The sequence below is a fragment of the Buteo buteo genome, chromosome 21, assembly GCF_964188355.1.
Source record: "Buteo buteo chromosome 21, bButBut1.hap1.1, whole genome shotgun sequence".
Classification (NCBI taxonomy): Eukaryota; Metazoa; Chordata; class Aves; order Accipitriformes; family Accipitridae; genus Buteo; species Buteo buteo.
In genome coordinates, this window is record NC_134191.1 from 13,832,707 (window position 1) to 13,849,233 (window position 16,527).

General features: G+C 41.2%; 1 protein-coding gene across 11 annotated transcripts in view; it reads right to left on the reverse strand.

Annotated features, from left to right (window-relative positions):
* Positions 1 to 16,527, reverse strand: part of CHCHD6 (coiled-coil-helix-coiled-coil-helix domain containing 6) — a 117,012-nt gene that overhangs the window by 34,414 nt on the left and 66,071 nt on the right. For 7 of the 11 annotated variants that reach the window (XM_075052525.1, XM_075052531.1, XM_075052524.1 and 4 more), the window contains 2 exons: positions 6,366 to 6,440; positions 3,602 to 3,737 (listed from right to left, as the gene is read on the reverse strand). In XM_075052525.1, the coding sequence (XP_074908626.1) occupies positions 3,602 to 3,737; positions 6,366 to 6,440 (211 nt within the window). The remainder of the gene's footprint in view (positions 1 to 3,601; positions 3,738 to 6,365; positions 6,441 to 16,527) is intronic. The other 4 variants (XM_075052522.1, XM_075052521.1, XM_075052529.1 and 1 more) reach the window with 1 other exon arrangement.

Genomic DNA, 16,527 nt, shown 5'->3' on the forward strand with positions numbered 1-16,527 from the left:
CCACTCTCCTTTTCCTTCCACACCCTCTTCTCATTGGCATGAGATAAAACCTTGGGGAAACAGCAGCAGCAATTTTCAATTCTCATTATCTAACGGCAGCAGTAGCTCTTGGTGAAACTTGCGGTCAATAAACTACAGGCAATTTTAAAAGACACAATGGGAACTGCCCCTCCCACAGCTGTCCCATTATCCCAGCTTTTATTAGATTTAAAGCCAGCGATTTTTATGTTGTAGCTGAAGTTCTACAGAGCCACGAAAACAGACCACCAGAAAAGATAAAACACTCCTAAATTAAACAGGAGACATTACAGTAACATACTGTAAACTCAGAGAGCTTCCACATAAGCAAAGCACAGGATGCAACAAGAAACCCAGAGCCTAAGCAGGCTGACGCTGCTGCAGCGAGCCAATGGCGACAATACCAAAACTTAACATTCAGGATAGTATAAATGGCAAAGTTAGTGAGCAGGTTAGGCAGGGCAAGTTGAAAGTATACTAGATGGACAATCAGAGCAGGATCCTGCTCCCATAACTCTATGAACATCCCACTACAGGCATTAACTTTGGAGTTCATGGTCTGGATGTGCTTCCCAAGCAGCAGAGAGAAATACTCACTTGTGGATAGCAATTCAGCTGACCTGTTTCAGATGACTGTTTTAGGATCAGATGCGCCCTGCTCTAGCGGTACCTGTTCCTCTCCCTTGACTACAAAAGATGCCCTGATGGCCAGAAAATATACAAAATAGGTAACATTAGTTACATCCCTACCATTCTCTGCAATAAAGTAGCCTGTTCCACTAAGAGGGCCTGTACAGGAAATGAGTAGAAAATAAATTTCAAAACTCATTAAATGATTACCTCCTGATATATTTGTCTGTGGGGCAGAAGGAACTGAGGGTGCTTCTCAGCTCCTGGCTCAGAGATGTGCACAGCAATAGGCAAAGGGAAATGGGTGCCCAAAGGAACAGTCTCAAACCAACACAGTAAGGGGGAAGATGGGAAGAATTATTCTCATCCACTGTAAGCTGTAATTTTCAGTCCAGAAATCTAGAGCTTGCTTGCTCTGTGTCTAATGTATACCATGCCCTGGAGACATTTTTACCAGCCATCAAAAGGAACTTGCAGAGAACCAGATGCTTCATTAAAGAATATTCACCAAGCCTTATAAAATCTTCAGTAAAAAGCAGAAGAACAAATCACCAGCATGCAAGTGAGCTGAAGTCACACATCCAGCTTTGATTACAACCTCCTGTACTGGAAAACAAATTGTGTTTTTAAAAAAAAAAAAAAAAGGAAAAAACTACCCAAGAAATCAAGAGATTCTGGCCTCCCTTTTCCACATTCCTCCAACCTGAATTTCCTGAATGAGGAATGCGTGAGACAAAGCCATTTGGTAGAAGATGCTAATTTAAACTTAAAGAAAAATAACAGCTTAAAAGGGGAAGGGAGGAGGCAGTTTTAATCCTTCATGAAAAAACACAACAGCTTGTGATCGCTACATATATCTCAGGAGTCAGAGGACTCAGTAAGAGCAGTGAGGCAAATTGTCAGGGCTTGAGCAGTCCTGGGACAAAAGAAACTACAGAAGATGTACTGCCTTACATAATTTTATTTGAATTTGTACTTGCAGAACCCTCTAGCACCCATATCTAGCTGCAAGGTTTAGTTACCTATTCCTTAGTCTCTCTCACCCCTTCTTAACACATAGCAAGGAGATTTCACCCCTTCTTAAAACACAGCAAGGAGATTTTCTGCCACATTGTCATCATCCACAACAAATTAATGTCCTATGCACTGCTCCTTCCAGTAAGGTTCTGTAACAGTGTGGAAAAAAATTTCTGAAGTTCACCGAACACTCTGGGAACCAAGATGATCCCCAGTTTTTGGTTTATAAAGAAAACCTACCAAAAACCCCACCACCACACAAATCCAAAAAAGATCCAAGTTAATAGGATCTTTCACTGCCCTCTGCTGTTACCAGTCATTTAGCTTCCTATTTACTCTTTAATAATGTCGGGCTGGGGCTCAGGGCTGGCAGCATCCCAGCCCCTTTCTCAGGCGGGTTGGAGCCGCAGCTTGCAAATATGCTGAAGTTTAATGCAATCTGTCTTCTTTGGTAATCACATTCCGCCCGCACTGCATGCAATAAAGATGTATTGGTAAATGCATTTGCTAAAGATATACTCCACTGAAAAGGCTACAAGCCTGATTTACAGGAGGCAAGGAGGAGGCATCAGGTAACGCAGGCTGGCAATAGATGCGCCAATGCTTTGCACACAGCAACAGAGGGCATGGATTGTGCAGAGGCAGCACAGGCACCACTTTACTTTAAAGCTGAGAAAGAAAAAGAAACCACACGTTTTGGGAGCTGGGGACTTTAAAGATATCAGAGAAAAGCCCTTTCCCTGGCAGCTTTAACCTTGCTGATTTGCAGACATACAAAGACCTTCTTTGTAAACAGGAAGGAAAAAAATTCCACTAGGACTAGCAACAACATTTGGTCTAATATATCCTGACAATTTTCCCATCTCCTTCTGTCGGGCTTCTTCTGGGAGCCGGCTGGCAGCTTGTTTCATGTTATACTTAAATCAGGCATACAGCTTCCCCTCACAATGCTAATGCGACGGAGAAAGACTGCTTCTATGAAATCTTCATCTCTCCCTCACCCTTTGCATTAGTAATCCTATGAGAGAAGTCTCAGTTTTCTATTCCCAGAAGGCTCCATCCTTTTCCCCAAATCCACCTTACTATAGTCTCAGCACCTTTTGGAGAATTTTCTACACACACACACCCCGCACCCACCCAAAAGCCTGCCCTTGAGGGACACCTGACCCACTGAATTCTCATGTGGGCAACAGCGTCCTTTACACTCCTGACATCCCAAGCAGCAGTTTATGTCTTACCACTCACTTTTCACAAGACCATATCCTAGTTGTAATGTCCAAATACTTCATTTTTCCTTTCTCCTTCACTTGTTTCAATAGCCAGAAATTCTTCCAAGGTACTGAGCAGCCACTGTCCTAAGGCATCAACAGAATCTACTATGGCTCTGCATCTCAGAAGGAAGAGCCATAAGGCTTGCTGGCCACCCCCACAAGACGAACAGTTTTTAGGAGTGTGCAATCTTCTTCACAGGCACCAGCTTTGCCCAGTAAAGAAGCTTTCCTCATGCAGCAATGAAAGGAAGCAAGACCTCCAACTGCTAAGTCCCATAATGGGAGGATGTTTAGAGCCTGTTCAAAATGTTGCCAATATTGGCAAAATGGATTTGCCTACCATTTGGAAAATACAGCATCCAAGAAGGCAAAACTTGGGCAAATCATTGTGACTGACTTTGAAACCTAGAAGCATCGGTGCTACTGTTTGGGTGGCAGCTCAGTGTAGCAGGACCCACTGATGGGAGTGAAGCTAGGATATACCACAGTGTGACTGGGAAATGTGGAATGAATGTGGGAAAATGGATCCCAAAGAAAAATTGTGTCCTATGAACACTGCAATTTCACTAACAGACACCACAGCTCTCAGAAACACTTTCCAGAAGAAAACACCATACAAAACAAGACAGCAAAGCCAGCAAGTACAACAGGGGAGTTTTTGTTACCTTCTGAGCTGCACTAACACAGCGCTGATATTCCTTAGCCAGCTCCGAGCATTTGAGCACTTCACGTTTGTTTTCTTGGTAGCACTTCAGAATTTCAGATTGCAGGCTTGCACAGACAGGATCAGTGTTCCTCCTCCTGCAGGGAAAACGAGCACAGAAAGATGCATGAAGAGGAGTTTTCACCCACTTATTACCACTTTACCAGTGACACACAGACTAATCTTGTGTTGGAGTCATCTAGTCCTAATAGAGAGACTGGTGGGAGCAGCAAAGTGGGTCAAATGACCAACAAACAGTGTCTTTCGGCTGAAAAATCCAGGGTACTTAGCAGAAAGAAGGAACATGTTCTTTCTAGGTTGGTGTGGAAGGCTGTTTTACCCTTAGATAAAATATCATCTCTCCTCTGCAGTCAGGAGAAAAAAATCAGTTCCAAGAGGTTCAATGATTTCCCCAACTCACATTGGAAATCTTTGGCAGAAGTCAGGAATCCTGGCTGGGCCTGCGCTAGATCTGTAACAGTCTGACAAGCAACTGAACGGACTTGTTGAATAAGCTGCCTCATCTATTGAATTCTCATCTACTTAAACACTTCAAAAAATCCAACATGGTTGGAAGCACTGCAATTCTCCTAGTGACTAGAAAAAAATGGAATAATAGCAAGACCAGATATCTGTTTCTTTGTATTTCTGATGCAATTAGTACTCATACCCTGTAAATGGCATTGACAGCTACCCAAGAACAATTAGGGATGATGTTCTTATACTCTAATGTGCATGTGTACATATGGCACATCATCAGCAACAGTACCAATAAAGGGGAAGGTCGTTGTAAAACAATACCAGCAACAATGGCACAAACACAGTAACGACAGTGTCATCAGCTGCACAGACAGGCAGACACAAATTGCAGGAATTTGCAGCACAATTGTCGTGGTATGTTTTACCAGAGAACAAGAGAACATATGCTTAGGTGCAGCAATCCTCAGATGCTGCCTCCTAAACCATAAATCCATTTAATACTTTGCATTTTCTGCCCCCATATGCTTAGAGAGATCTGTGCCTAAAAATCAAATGCAATTCTTCCTTCCAAAGCACTTGATGCTACAGGCAGGCATTAATGCCATACTATGATGTATTCATTTCCACAGTAACAACAACAGGTACTCATTCAGCAACAGGGCTTCATAGTGAGACAGACAGAACACACGACCTGTTCCTGGGCATGTCTCATTCTCTCAGGTGGAACAGATTACTAAGAAACATGAAATCTTAAACCAAGTTTTTGGAGAGCTCAGATATAAGCTTCCAAATCATGCCTGTTTTTGTGAGGTGCTCAGGAAGGCAAGTGGAAGGTCCAAAAGAAGAAAAAACAAAAATTCTGTCCTTTCCATACCAGCAACCTGGTTGCGCCCTCAAAATAGTTTGGCTGAGACATACTCTAAGTGACACTTCTTCAGTCCTCAGTCTTACTGCCAATATACATGGACAGACTAAGAATTTATCAGTAACAGTATGACAGCCACACTCTAAAACACTGAGGTTTGGATCAGAAACCACCAAAGATACTATACAGACTCTTTCCACCTCTTCACTAATCTTACAGCTTTTAGAAGAAACTTATTCCACGCATGGTCCCTAGAGGCTAGTATGCATTTCTAATTTCTATGTTCTATAGCAAATCACCTTTAAAGCCTCTAAAAACCCATATTCTAAAAAATCTTCAAATTTCGGAATAGAAAAGAACCCAGGGAGAGCTTCAGAAACTCATAACGTTGGCATTTTGCTTTGTCACTAACTTTAATATCACTCTGATCAAATCAGTGAGACTGTGGAAACTATACCAAACAATACCAGGTCAGGAAATACCACCAAATCCCTCAATTCATTGAAAAATTTAAGACTTTTAAACTCAGCCATGTTAAACTGAAGGGCATTTTGTAATTTTCATGCAGAGAGCTGGAAGAGCAAAAAGGTACAGCATGCCACAGAACAGTGGCATGTGTATTCATCTGAACTGAACAATATGGTAGAAACATCTCAGAAATATTTAGAAGAATGCTTGAGGTTGCCATTGTCAGCATGGAGAGCTATAGGAATTGCACCTTTTTTTTTGTCTGTTCCTTCATTGTCTGTCCTATAGCATCAGTCTTCAATGCCTAGAGTAAATATGAAGCTAGGATCCATCTGTGGGCTCAGACAGTAGTGCAAAGCCTGTGGCCCTCTTCTTTACGAGACCCCTTGGTGCTCAGCCCACAGCACAGAGACTACTTAAAAGCCACACAGCGATGAGCGAGAAGCCACAGAGTGAGTGTTGCTGCCTGAAGCCTACCAGAGGCAAGGGATCAATCAGCACAGAGTGGCATGCACTGCCCAGCAAGTACCTAAATCAGCATTCATACATGCCACTTCCCACAATGCAGAAAGGATTTATTGGGTACCAGGTACCCAGAATCATAACAAGGATATTCTCCTTTATTTCTTCAAAATAAAATCTCAAACTGAGGTTATGCATCAATTGCAGCAGCTTCTCAAAACAGATTTAGAGAAACTAATCAACATAACGCAAAGTTGGTTAAGGTAATTATCAATACAAATTACACAAACCAATATGTTAGTGCATTCACAAGTGAACTGGAAATTCAACAGAACCAGTTATATCCCACTGAGAATGACATTTCACTTTGGAGCAGGAAGTAACTGTCACTATGCCCCACCATGCAGTATGATCTATGAAACAAAGGAACAAGAAATAAATGTGAGCTCACCATAAGGAAGCATATCCTGCAGAGTCTGGGACTACACAAGTCATCCACGTCCAGCAGACTAGTTCTGGTACCCATCTGGACAGAAAAGGGGTATCTGAACTGCTTTGGTGAACAATTGCTTGAGGAACTTTTCTACCAGCACAGCAATCACCACTCCTGTCCTATCTGACTCAAAGGGATGCCACCTTCCAGCTCACATTAAGCCTCTTACCTTTAGGTTGCAACATTTCCACATAAGGGGGACCTACAGCCCTATACACCAGTTGCACCTTACAGTTGTCTGTCTTTACTTGTACATCTCTGAAAGGAAAAGGAATTAAACACAAAAAAACTGATGGAGACCAGCAGTGTCTAACTACAAACATCTCTGTGGAGAGCAATGCCACATTGACTTCCAAAGAAGGTAGACCTTTGTCAAGTACCTCCCTTCAACCTCAGCCCAGCTCAAGGCTGTTGGCACTAACTAATCTTTAGAAAAATTCATCTTCTGGACACTCCACTCCACTGCTCTTGATAAACATCTCATTGTTTGAGGGTTTTTATTATTATTTCTTAAACAATGAGGGGGAAGGAACATGGTGGAGGAGGGATGAGGTTTGAATACATAAAGAGCAGAAGAGTAGTATGCTTTGACCTTTCTTCTAAAATGGGTCACACTTTTAAGCGTAACATGCCACCATCAAATAAGGTAGACAATTAGCCTCTGTTTAAAATAAAACGTGTTGCAATTGCTACCACTATTATCAAAACAGAGGCTCATTTATAGCAGCTAGGAAAAAGGCAAGAGAGAAAGGCTGGGCTGAGAGGAGCTAGGACAATACCTGTGGACAGGGAAGTATGGGAGATGAGCTCTGACAATACCTTAGAAATAAATACAGGACATACAGAATATGAAAGATTAAACCAGTAACACATGCTCTCATCTGTTTAAAGGAAGAGGAAAGGAGAAAAGATGACAGGTGGGAAAGAGGAAGGGATTAATCTAGAAATAAAACTCATTAGTAGTCCCGCTCCCATCATAGTGAGGAAAGAAACCTTTGCCTCACCACTGTTCAATGGGAAGGAAGGCTATGTACACATGAAATCCATGACTTCAGAGCTTCCTCTCCCCCTCCCATGGAGGGAATCTAAATCAGGTCTTTGTCTGGAAAAGAAGGGAGAGGTTTTCTTAAAATGAAACAAAGGGCATCCTTCTCTTTGCTATCCCTTGAGGTAAGACAGAATGAGCATGATCTTGCTGCATTTTGACACACCGAGAGTTACCAAATCCTCTCTATCACTGTGTATTCCCTTTACTTTATTTAATAAATGAAATCTCATCAACTTATCCTTCTTCTATTATCACTGCTGACATCAATCTGATAATATTGGCTTGGCGTGGATTCGTGCTATTATATGTCCTCTTGATATTTAATTTAAGAGAAACGTCTGCAGTGGGGTGAATATGTGAAGCAAGCTTTTTATTACTGGCAGCAGTAAGGACGCTGGGAGTGAATTAGACATTCATCTTAGTCAGGGCCAATCTAGTGGCTCAGAAGAGGTTTTCTTCTTAACCCTCTCCTAACTGTTCAATAGCGGCAGGTAACGGCTGCTCCAGTCAATAACTGCATTCATTTGTCTTGGCAAATTCATTTCTACATGGATATAAACCCTGTGAAGAAGTGCTAAGCGTCTGGGAGGTTAAAGCAAGGTTCTTCGAGAATTTTCATCATAAGCTCTGAGATAGTAGGAAGAGCACTGGTCTAAATGTCCATCAATTAATCAAGAAGCAACACAGCTTCCAAAGACAAACACACAAACTTACTGCAAGAAGCAATTAAGGCAGTATCATCAGGATACAGACCCCATAGACAGAAGGTTTCAAACACAGCACGATGGCTACTAGCTAGCTGCTGCTGACAGGTTCCCTTTTTGGAAGAGTAATTACGGACTCAGTATTGGAAAGCAAGTGAAAGCTGGAAGATGTGTATGTATTTGCTAGTCCTTCCACCCAGCTGAAAAGTCAGACTAGCCAAGTGGAGATACAACTTTAATGCTTTAGGACTTGGCAGCTCTTTAGACTAGTGCAAAATCAGTAATTCCACAGTGAGTACCACACCATCACTTGGCTTTACCGGGTAGAGCAGCAATACCAGATGGAGTTAAGAGCAAGATCCTCTTTTTACCTTTCACTCTGGGAAACCATTCAAGCTGTGAAAAAAAATCAAGATAGAGGCTGATGGTATCTAAACCTAGACATTTTGATACCTCTGATCAGAAAATGAAAAACAAAGACATGCAGGGTCTCTCATATAAGCCAACTTTAGAGTAGCTAGCTCCAGTACACAGCTGCAAGCAGCAATCTAAATGGGGCAGCAACCTGCAATTTCCTGTGGGCTGCAAAATCCAACAACTGGATTAGCTGCTTTCTGCTGCATTATTTGACTAAAACCAGTGACTGAGCTACCTTGAGCAAGCCACATTAGTCACCACTGTCACTACAATGCAGACAGCCTCAGAGGTCAGCAATGAGGTGCACAGGCAGCACTGTGAGCAAAACCCAGGGCACACAGCAGGAGTTTCTGTGTGTTAGGAAGGAATCAGAGACATGTCATATAGCTGTTTAGCATGTTTATATACCCAGTGTACATTACATGCATTTCACACTAAGTTCAGTGAAGCTTTGGTCACATAAATGTGGTGTGCTGCCATGCTGTACTGTACATGTATAAAAACCGGTAAGTGGTTAACTGACCTGTAAAACTGCATTCTCCCTTGGGTGGCAGTTGGCTCTGATGGTTTCTCTTTAACATGTCAGAAAAATAACTCCAGACAGATGCAATAAACAGCACATAGAAAGGTTTCATCCTCTCTCATTATTGCATCCTTGACATTTACAGCAGAAAATTAAACACAATTGAAGCATTTCATTCACATATAGCAAACTCATCAGCACACAACAAACAGCCAGGAAAGCTAACTTTCAGCATAGGCTGCAGGATGCTGCACTATCACAAAGCAAACACTATGGCCTCACTATAACCTATGGGATTCCCTGATCCTGCACATCAGCTTGATAATCTGGCTTGAATGAAAAAGGGAAGAGTCATGTTGCAGCTGTTTGGCAAGAGAAATAAGAGATGGAAGAAGCTTAATAGATTATCCAAATGTCTACTAAAATTCAGTACTATTTAAGCTACATAACCTAGCACAGTGTAAACAAACTGCATGCCTCATGAGGCTAAACTAATGTGTTCAGGAAGGAAATATATCTGATCACCCTCATGTATACAGTGCTCATCAGGCTTTGCCACTGATCTGGATGGAATACAAGGCTTGTAGGAGTAAGTAACATATTGTGTAGAGCAAGAGGAGACGGACTAAAAGGAAAGGTGAAACCTCCTGACAATTTTCATGAGAATAGGAGCACTACCTCAAAATTTCAGCCGAAGCAGTTGTATTCCTGTCTTTCTAAACCCTTCCCATATGCCTTGTCACATTGTCTGCAGCACACTACTTCACAGCTGCAATATTTCCCCTCTCTTTTTCTCCCCCTTCACAGCTGCATTTCAGTAATAGGTGACCCAATTCTCTTTTTCCCTACCTTGTCCATGGAAGTGCCTAATGAATGCATATTTATGAAGTACTATGAGTTTCTGGGTGACTCTGTCATCCTACAAAATTTGTCACTGAAGTACTTCCCAATCTCCATTCCTGTTTTGACAGCTTGTTTGAAGCTGCCACACAATTCCCCACTGCAATCCATGCACTCAGTGCACCCTTGCCCTTTCCAGGGCAGACACTTCCTTTCTTTCCAATCACAGATATGCAGAAGCTGTTCTGAAATCTTCTCCTGTGTAAGTAGTTAGATTCTATCACTGAGAACAAAAGTTAACACAAATATCCAAATCTCAAGTGTCAGCAACTTGTTGTGCCACTGTACTGCATTCAGTGAAAACAGCCTGACTTGACCACTTTTTCTTCATCAAACAAAAACCCCCCAAAATCCAAACTCTAAAACATACAGATTGAAGTGGAAAATAACTAAAATTTAGCAGTTTTCTGTAACAACCTCTAATTTTGCAAATCCAACAACAATCTCTCTGTTTCAGTGATCAAATTGATGCAAAGAGATTGTGTGACCCAACCAAAGCTGGTTCCAGCTCTCTACCTTACTCCAATGTATCACAAACTCTCTTGTCCTCCTACATGGTTTATCCTCACACACAAGTGGTCATTTCCCATTTGACCAATGGGTCATCCTAAAAGACTTCGATTTATATTTTATTGTGCTTTGCCAAGTGCAGTTTCAACCAAATTTAACTTGCTTCCCTAGCACCACATAAGCGGCAAGCACTGCGGTTTTGGTGGTGGGCTGTGGATCTTTGGGGGAGGAGGAGGGTAGCAATATACAAAAAACTGTACAAAACCATATAAAATTAAATGATCCTTATCCTACTGAACCTGCAAATGCAATAACTAATCATCCCTATTAGCATTCTGCATGGCAGATGGCAAGTGGTTTGGAATAATGAGAGACTTTTCCCCACAAGTGGATAATTCCAATGTACATTTGGATGTAAATTCTTTACTGATTATGATGGTAGAATACTGAGTTATGAGAAACTGCCAGTTTGGAAGATGAAAGGAAAACTACTGCCTCTTCCTTAACTTCTGTATCTCTTGGCAAGTGAACAGAACTGGATCTCCTGCCCACAAAGCCATGCACCATTTTTTCCAAAGATGCCAAGCTACTAAAAGTTGACTAGCAAAGATGAAGAGCCTAAAGTTAGCAGCAAAATGGTCTCTGGAAGCCAAGCAGGAATGAGTCAGAATCTTGTTGCTGGAAGGAGTTCTCTGAATCAGAAAGGAAGCTGGCTCAGCTCCCACAAGGCAGAAAAGCAATATAGCAAGCAATAACTGAATCTGAAAACAACACACAGCCCAACAAGTGACCTGAATAGGGATTTTCTTTCTTCAGATAAAAAACAACATCTAAAAACTGGTTAAGATCTCAGGTCAGGATGAATGCATGCAGCTTACAGAATGTATGTAGCACTGGCCCTAAGAATATATGGGTTGTGGTAGTGCTATAGTATCTGGGAGTTAGCTGGGGAACTGTCTGCTGGCAGAATGTTGGGGCCATATTCTTTGTTGGTCTATTAAACCCCTCCCCCAAAAGTATTCTAAAGTAAGTAACTGAAGATGTGATATGCTGATTTCATATAACCACCAGACATGAGGGACAGACAGGTTCAGTAAATTTCTCCTGTGAGATGATCTCGTAATGATGTCAGACTGCTAATGAATGTTCTTTTTAAAAGAAAACCCTGACCGCTCATTTGAACAGCAGTTACTTTTCTAAAATGCCACTAAGCACTGTACGAGGTCCCTAAAGTTTATGCCAGACTACACAAAGGGGTATCAGTGATGGACAAAAATAGGAGTCCGTTAGTATATTCTGCACTGACCGAGCGGCATATCCTGCTAAAGATGTGGAAACAGAATTTGAGAGGAGAATGAAGCTGCCAGCATCAAAGTTCAGGTGGGATCTGAAGCTAAACATTCACCTTATTAAAAAAATCCCTTTGCTTCTGCCCACATGCTCTAACCTTCAAAACCATAGTGCACCCTTTTACCATGCTGTGCAATTTGCTGAGTACTGACTCAGCAAGATCACCATTAAGCAGTTACTCATCCTGCAGAGAACGTCAATAACAGTGCTTTCAAGGAACACACACACAAAGCCTTGAAGTCTGTTTTTGGGGGGAGGTTGGGATTTTTTTTTCTTTTTTGTTTTTAAATAAATATTCTAATTTCAAGAAGTCCTCAGAGAATTGAAAAAAATCCTTATAGAAAATAATTTAGATAACATAGTTTTAAGTTTAGAGAAGAGCACAGGAAATGTCTCGGATGAGTTAATAAGACCCATGCCTACTTAAGGCACTTGTTCCACTGAGCTGTTAGTGGCACTCACAGTCAGCACAACACTGAGTTCTCTTCAAAGAATCAATATTTGTCCCCCAACAAGCAAGTGCTTCTGTCTTTCAAATGCCACTTTTTGGGGCCAAATTAGTTACGATTGTGGTTGGTGTGGTATGTCTACGTCCCAGACAGGCAGGCAAGAGACACTTCTGGGACTAACAAGGAAAAGAAAAGGATAGGAAGGAAGAACCAACCCCAGCAAGGTCCTCTCACAGTAGGCTAAGTACCAGCTGATCTTGAGACTCCGACAGCTGATGAGACCCCATAGCCTAGAAACCTCTTTTATCAGAGTAACTTAAGGAACTATCAAAATCCCACCAAATAAACAAATATTAAAATAAACTAAGTCATTGAAGCCTGGACTGATGGCAGAGATGGTTTTTCTGTCCCTTTGTAAGGGAGGAAAGGATCTCAATCTCTCATCAGCTAACAACATCAAACACCAGCAACTTCCTCTGCGCAGATGGATCACCACACAACGGAAGGTGTCCACAGCCGTCCTGCCAAAGTCCTTATTTTCTCTGAAGATGGAGATACAGAAGCTCTGACCTACAGAACAAACTGTTTCTCTCCTCAACTTTCTCCCACTGGTACTTGCCTTTGGTCTCTGCTATCATTCCTCCATCACTCCAGGAGAGGACTCTGACTCAACAGTAAGTAAAGACATTTTGCACAGTGCATATAATCCAGAATCAGGAATACAATTACTGTTCAAAATAGCAACATTGCCCTTGAAATCAGTTGCTACTGAATTAATGACCACATTGTTAGGAGTGTTACCTCAACTTTGCCTTAGGCTGCTAATTAGCAAACAAGTCATTAATTCACTGGTAACAAGTGGTTTCTCAGGCATTATTGCTTCTGACATCTTTAATTCACCACTCTTTCTGGAAAGCTTCCCCAGACAACTTTAACCTCAATCCTCTACCAATCAACCCCGTGCCACTACCACCAGCTCACTATACAACACACATGCTGGAAGACAGAGGGAGAAAACCACAGCAGGAATAAGCTGAGCTGGGTCATTAATTAATATTCATGATACTTTCCCAACTCAGGCCAAGGGGAGGGGGGGACCAAAGGCACAAGAAGTTCTGAACTTTGGTGTGGACCTGTCATTACATCTAAATACACAATAAAATGCTATGAAACCTGGAGAAATCTTGCTTCCACAATGGTACACAGTGGAATATGTAATTCACAATCTGAAGGCAGAGATCTGCTTCTATTTTCACTGCATTTTCCATGATAAAGAGCTTTGAACTGAAGTATTTAATGTACTCTGATGCACAAAGTATGTCTGAGGTTTGTTTTAACAGCTGCACAAATATCCACGCTTTTGAAAACAATCTGAATTTGGCCTGCTAACAAACCCCGATCTAAGGGTTTTATAATGGCAACATTACTACAGAATACAAGTGCTTTCCATGTAAAAATCGATAGCAATAGAAACATCCCTAATAGACTACCTGGAGTCTTTGGCACCTCTTACTTTGCTATTCCAGTCTTTGCTATTCAGGTCTTACTTTACAAATTCCCAAGTTCTACCAATGTACCTTTGAAGAAATGCTCTTGCAATTTTGAAAAGATATATTAATATTTCACACCAGTTTTTCAGCACTAACAGAACTGCAATCTCAGTTCATTAGACTGATTTATTAGTCATCCCTCATCATGCATGAGAGGAAAGATGATACTGTGAACACTAGATTAGAACATCATTTGACTAACTGGGCAAAAGGAAAGTCTTATTTAGAACCAGCATCTTAGTAATCCTCAAGAATTGAACTTCAGAAAGAAGATTTGACAGCTTGGATAAAGTATACAATCTAGTAAATTTTCAAGATTTAAAAATCGGTTCAAAAAAGAATAATCTGGCCCACCTGGAACATTTACACAAATCTGTTACACATATTTGACTTCTATTACCACATACCATATTCCTAAAGTAGCAGAGGAACATACCTTGCTTGGAAATCAATGCTTTGGTACAAACAGTTGGTTAACAACAGGCCTTCCAGAATTCATAAAGAAAATGTTTACATGCTAATGTAAATGAGAGAAAATCTTTGTGAAGCCGAACTGAAAATGATCAGAAAGTTTTTCTTTCAGTAAAATTCACACCATGTAAAATGACACAAAAGTCAAAATTGACCCATCTGCTCTTTTATGCTCTTTTGAAATAATTTTGGGGAAACTCATGCCTTATAGTCTCTTACAGCAATATTCCAATTTACTACTAAGAGCAACTTTATAAACATGAGAAACAGCAAAGCTTCGACTAGTAACTCATCTCTTTAAATAAAGATTACATGAAATGGACTCAGCGCAGACAGAAGTAGGAACAACTGGCACAAACCAAGCACTGAGGGAAGAACAGGACTGGGATGGAGCCAAACCATTTTCTATGAAGGTACCACCATTGCAGGGCACAAAAGCACTATGTTGAGATAAGGCTGGGGAAGAGCTCCCAGCAGTAATCAGTCTTTTATTCCTGAAACCTCTTAAATCCCTATTGCAGAGGCTCTTAATTTCAACAGTGAATTAATCATTTATCTAATCTAATGACAGGACAAATCCCAGAGTAATTTTGTTTGAAAACTATGATGTCTTTACCCTTCTTCTCCTTGGGCTTCATGACTGTCCACATAATAACTATTTCAGAGCTTGACTCCTGGGCACAGCCCTCTGTTGAAATACCTGAGGTCTCATAGTCGATTTCAAGATTAATAAACTCAAGTACTACCAACTATCTTATAAACTTTCCAGATCTACACAAACAAGAAGAAAAAAAGAATAAAAAAAGAAAAGGTAGTTCCTCTAGGTTCCAGTTAGTGTTGCCATTTTAATTGAGGGGCCATCAGCATCATAAAATCTTGCGCAATTCAATAAAACTCTCATTTCCCCGAGTACTGAAATTACACCATAAATTCCCGATTCCCAGCACACAGTCCATCTATGAACTTTCTGCCCCTACCCTCATTGAGTAAGTGTGATTCTCTACTCCACATTCAGCTCAGGAGGATACTTACTACTTGCCAGTTTCTCTAATGTAATCACCTTAAATACTCATGTCCATTAAGTTTAAGTATCTTAGGACCATTAAATGGAACTCTTAGATACTAAGTCCCATATGGAGTAAATCTCTTTGGCGGTTTCTCCATTGGAAAGCTGCCTTGGATTCAAGGCTGATCTCTATCAGGATAAGATACCGACATTCTTTATGCACTCCTTGATAACAGCGCAAAGCATATGCAGTCCTCTCAGTACAACATGCAAAGCAACACAGCCACCAGTAAGCAGCTTCAGAAACAGTTCTGCAAACTATAAGGAGATCTCAGAGGGAAACTCAGCTTCAGAACAATTTTATCTTTTAACAGCTTCCTAATCCCTTCACCCCACTCCCGCAGCTTTACCTTTTAGAGAGAGTCACACCCCCACCCATAGCCAATTCTTGCATCCAAATTTCACAACTACAAAAATAAAATAAAAACGTGATAAGACAACCTTCACAAAAGAAAACAAATCAAATTTTAAAAACCAGCATTTTGAGGATAAATCTAGAGTGCCTGCACTAAGCCATAGCCTCTTTACTGATGTTTTTTTCCTACCCCTTAACAGATTCAGGGACTGTAATAACATTTAATCCTCAGAAGCTAATCTAAATGTAACACTCAAAAGAAGACAAAGACAACGCAACAGAAAAAAAATTTGGCCACTGCCTTTTGGGAGTGCTGCTTTATCCCTGGAGCGAGCGCATTAATAGAGCTTGGAATGAAATGCCATTTTATTCTCTGTAGCGGGGAGGGGATTAGCAAGTTGTCTTCTCTAAACCTAGTCTGAGTCATGGCTCTATGAACACTGAGAAAAGGATGTGGAACGAAGCGAAGGGCAGGGAGCACTGGCTTTTTATTTACACGCTGCTTCCTTTGTGGGTGGTTACTGATGTGCACAGTTTGCTAAACAGGGAAGGAAGGGGGAAGAAAGTTCTAGGTCCCCAGACTTTAATTCTGTTGGTTAACAAAAGAGAAAAATAATAACGCACCAATTATAACAGCATCATTGAGACGATATGTCCATGGCAACTGTCCAATTCACCACAGCATATAAGCAACAAGGGCAAGTTGCTTAAGGTGCTGAAAGCTGTGCTCAGTGGTTTCTTGTTGCTAGGGTCTTCTCTCTGGGAGAAAGAAACAGG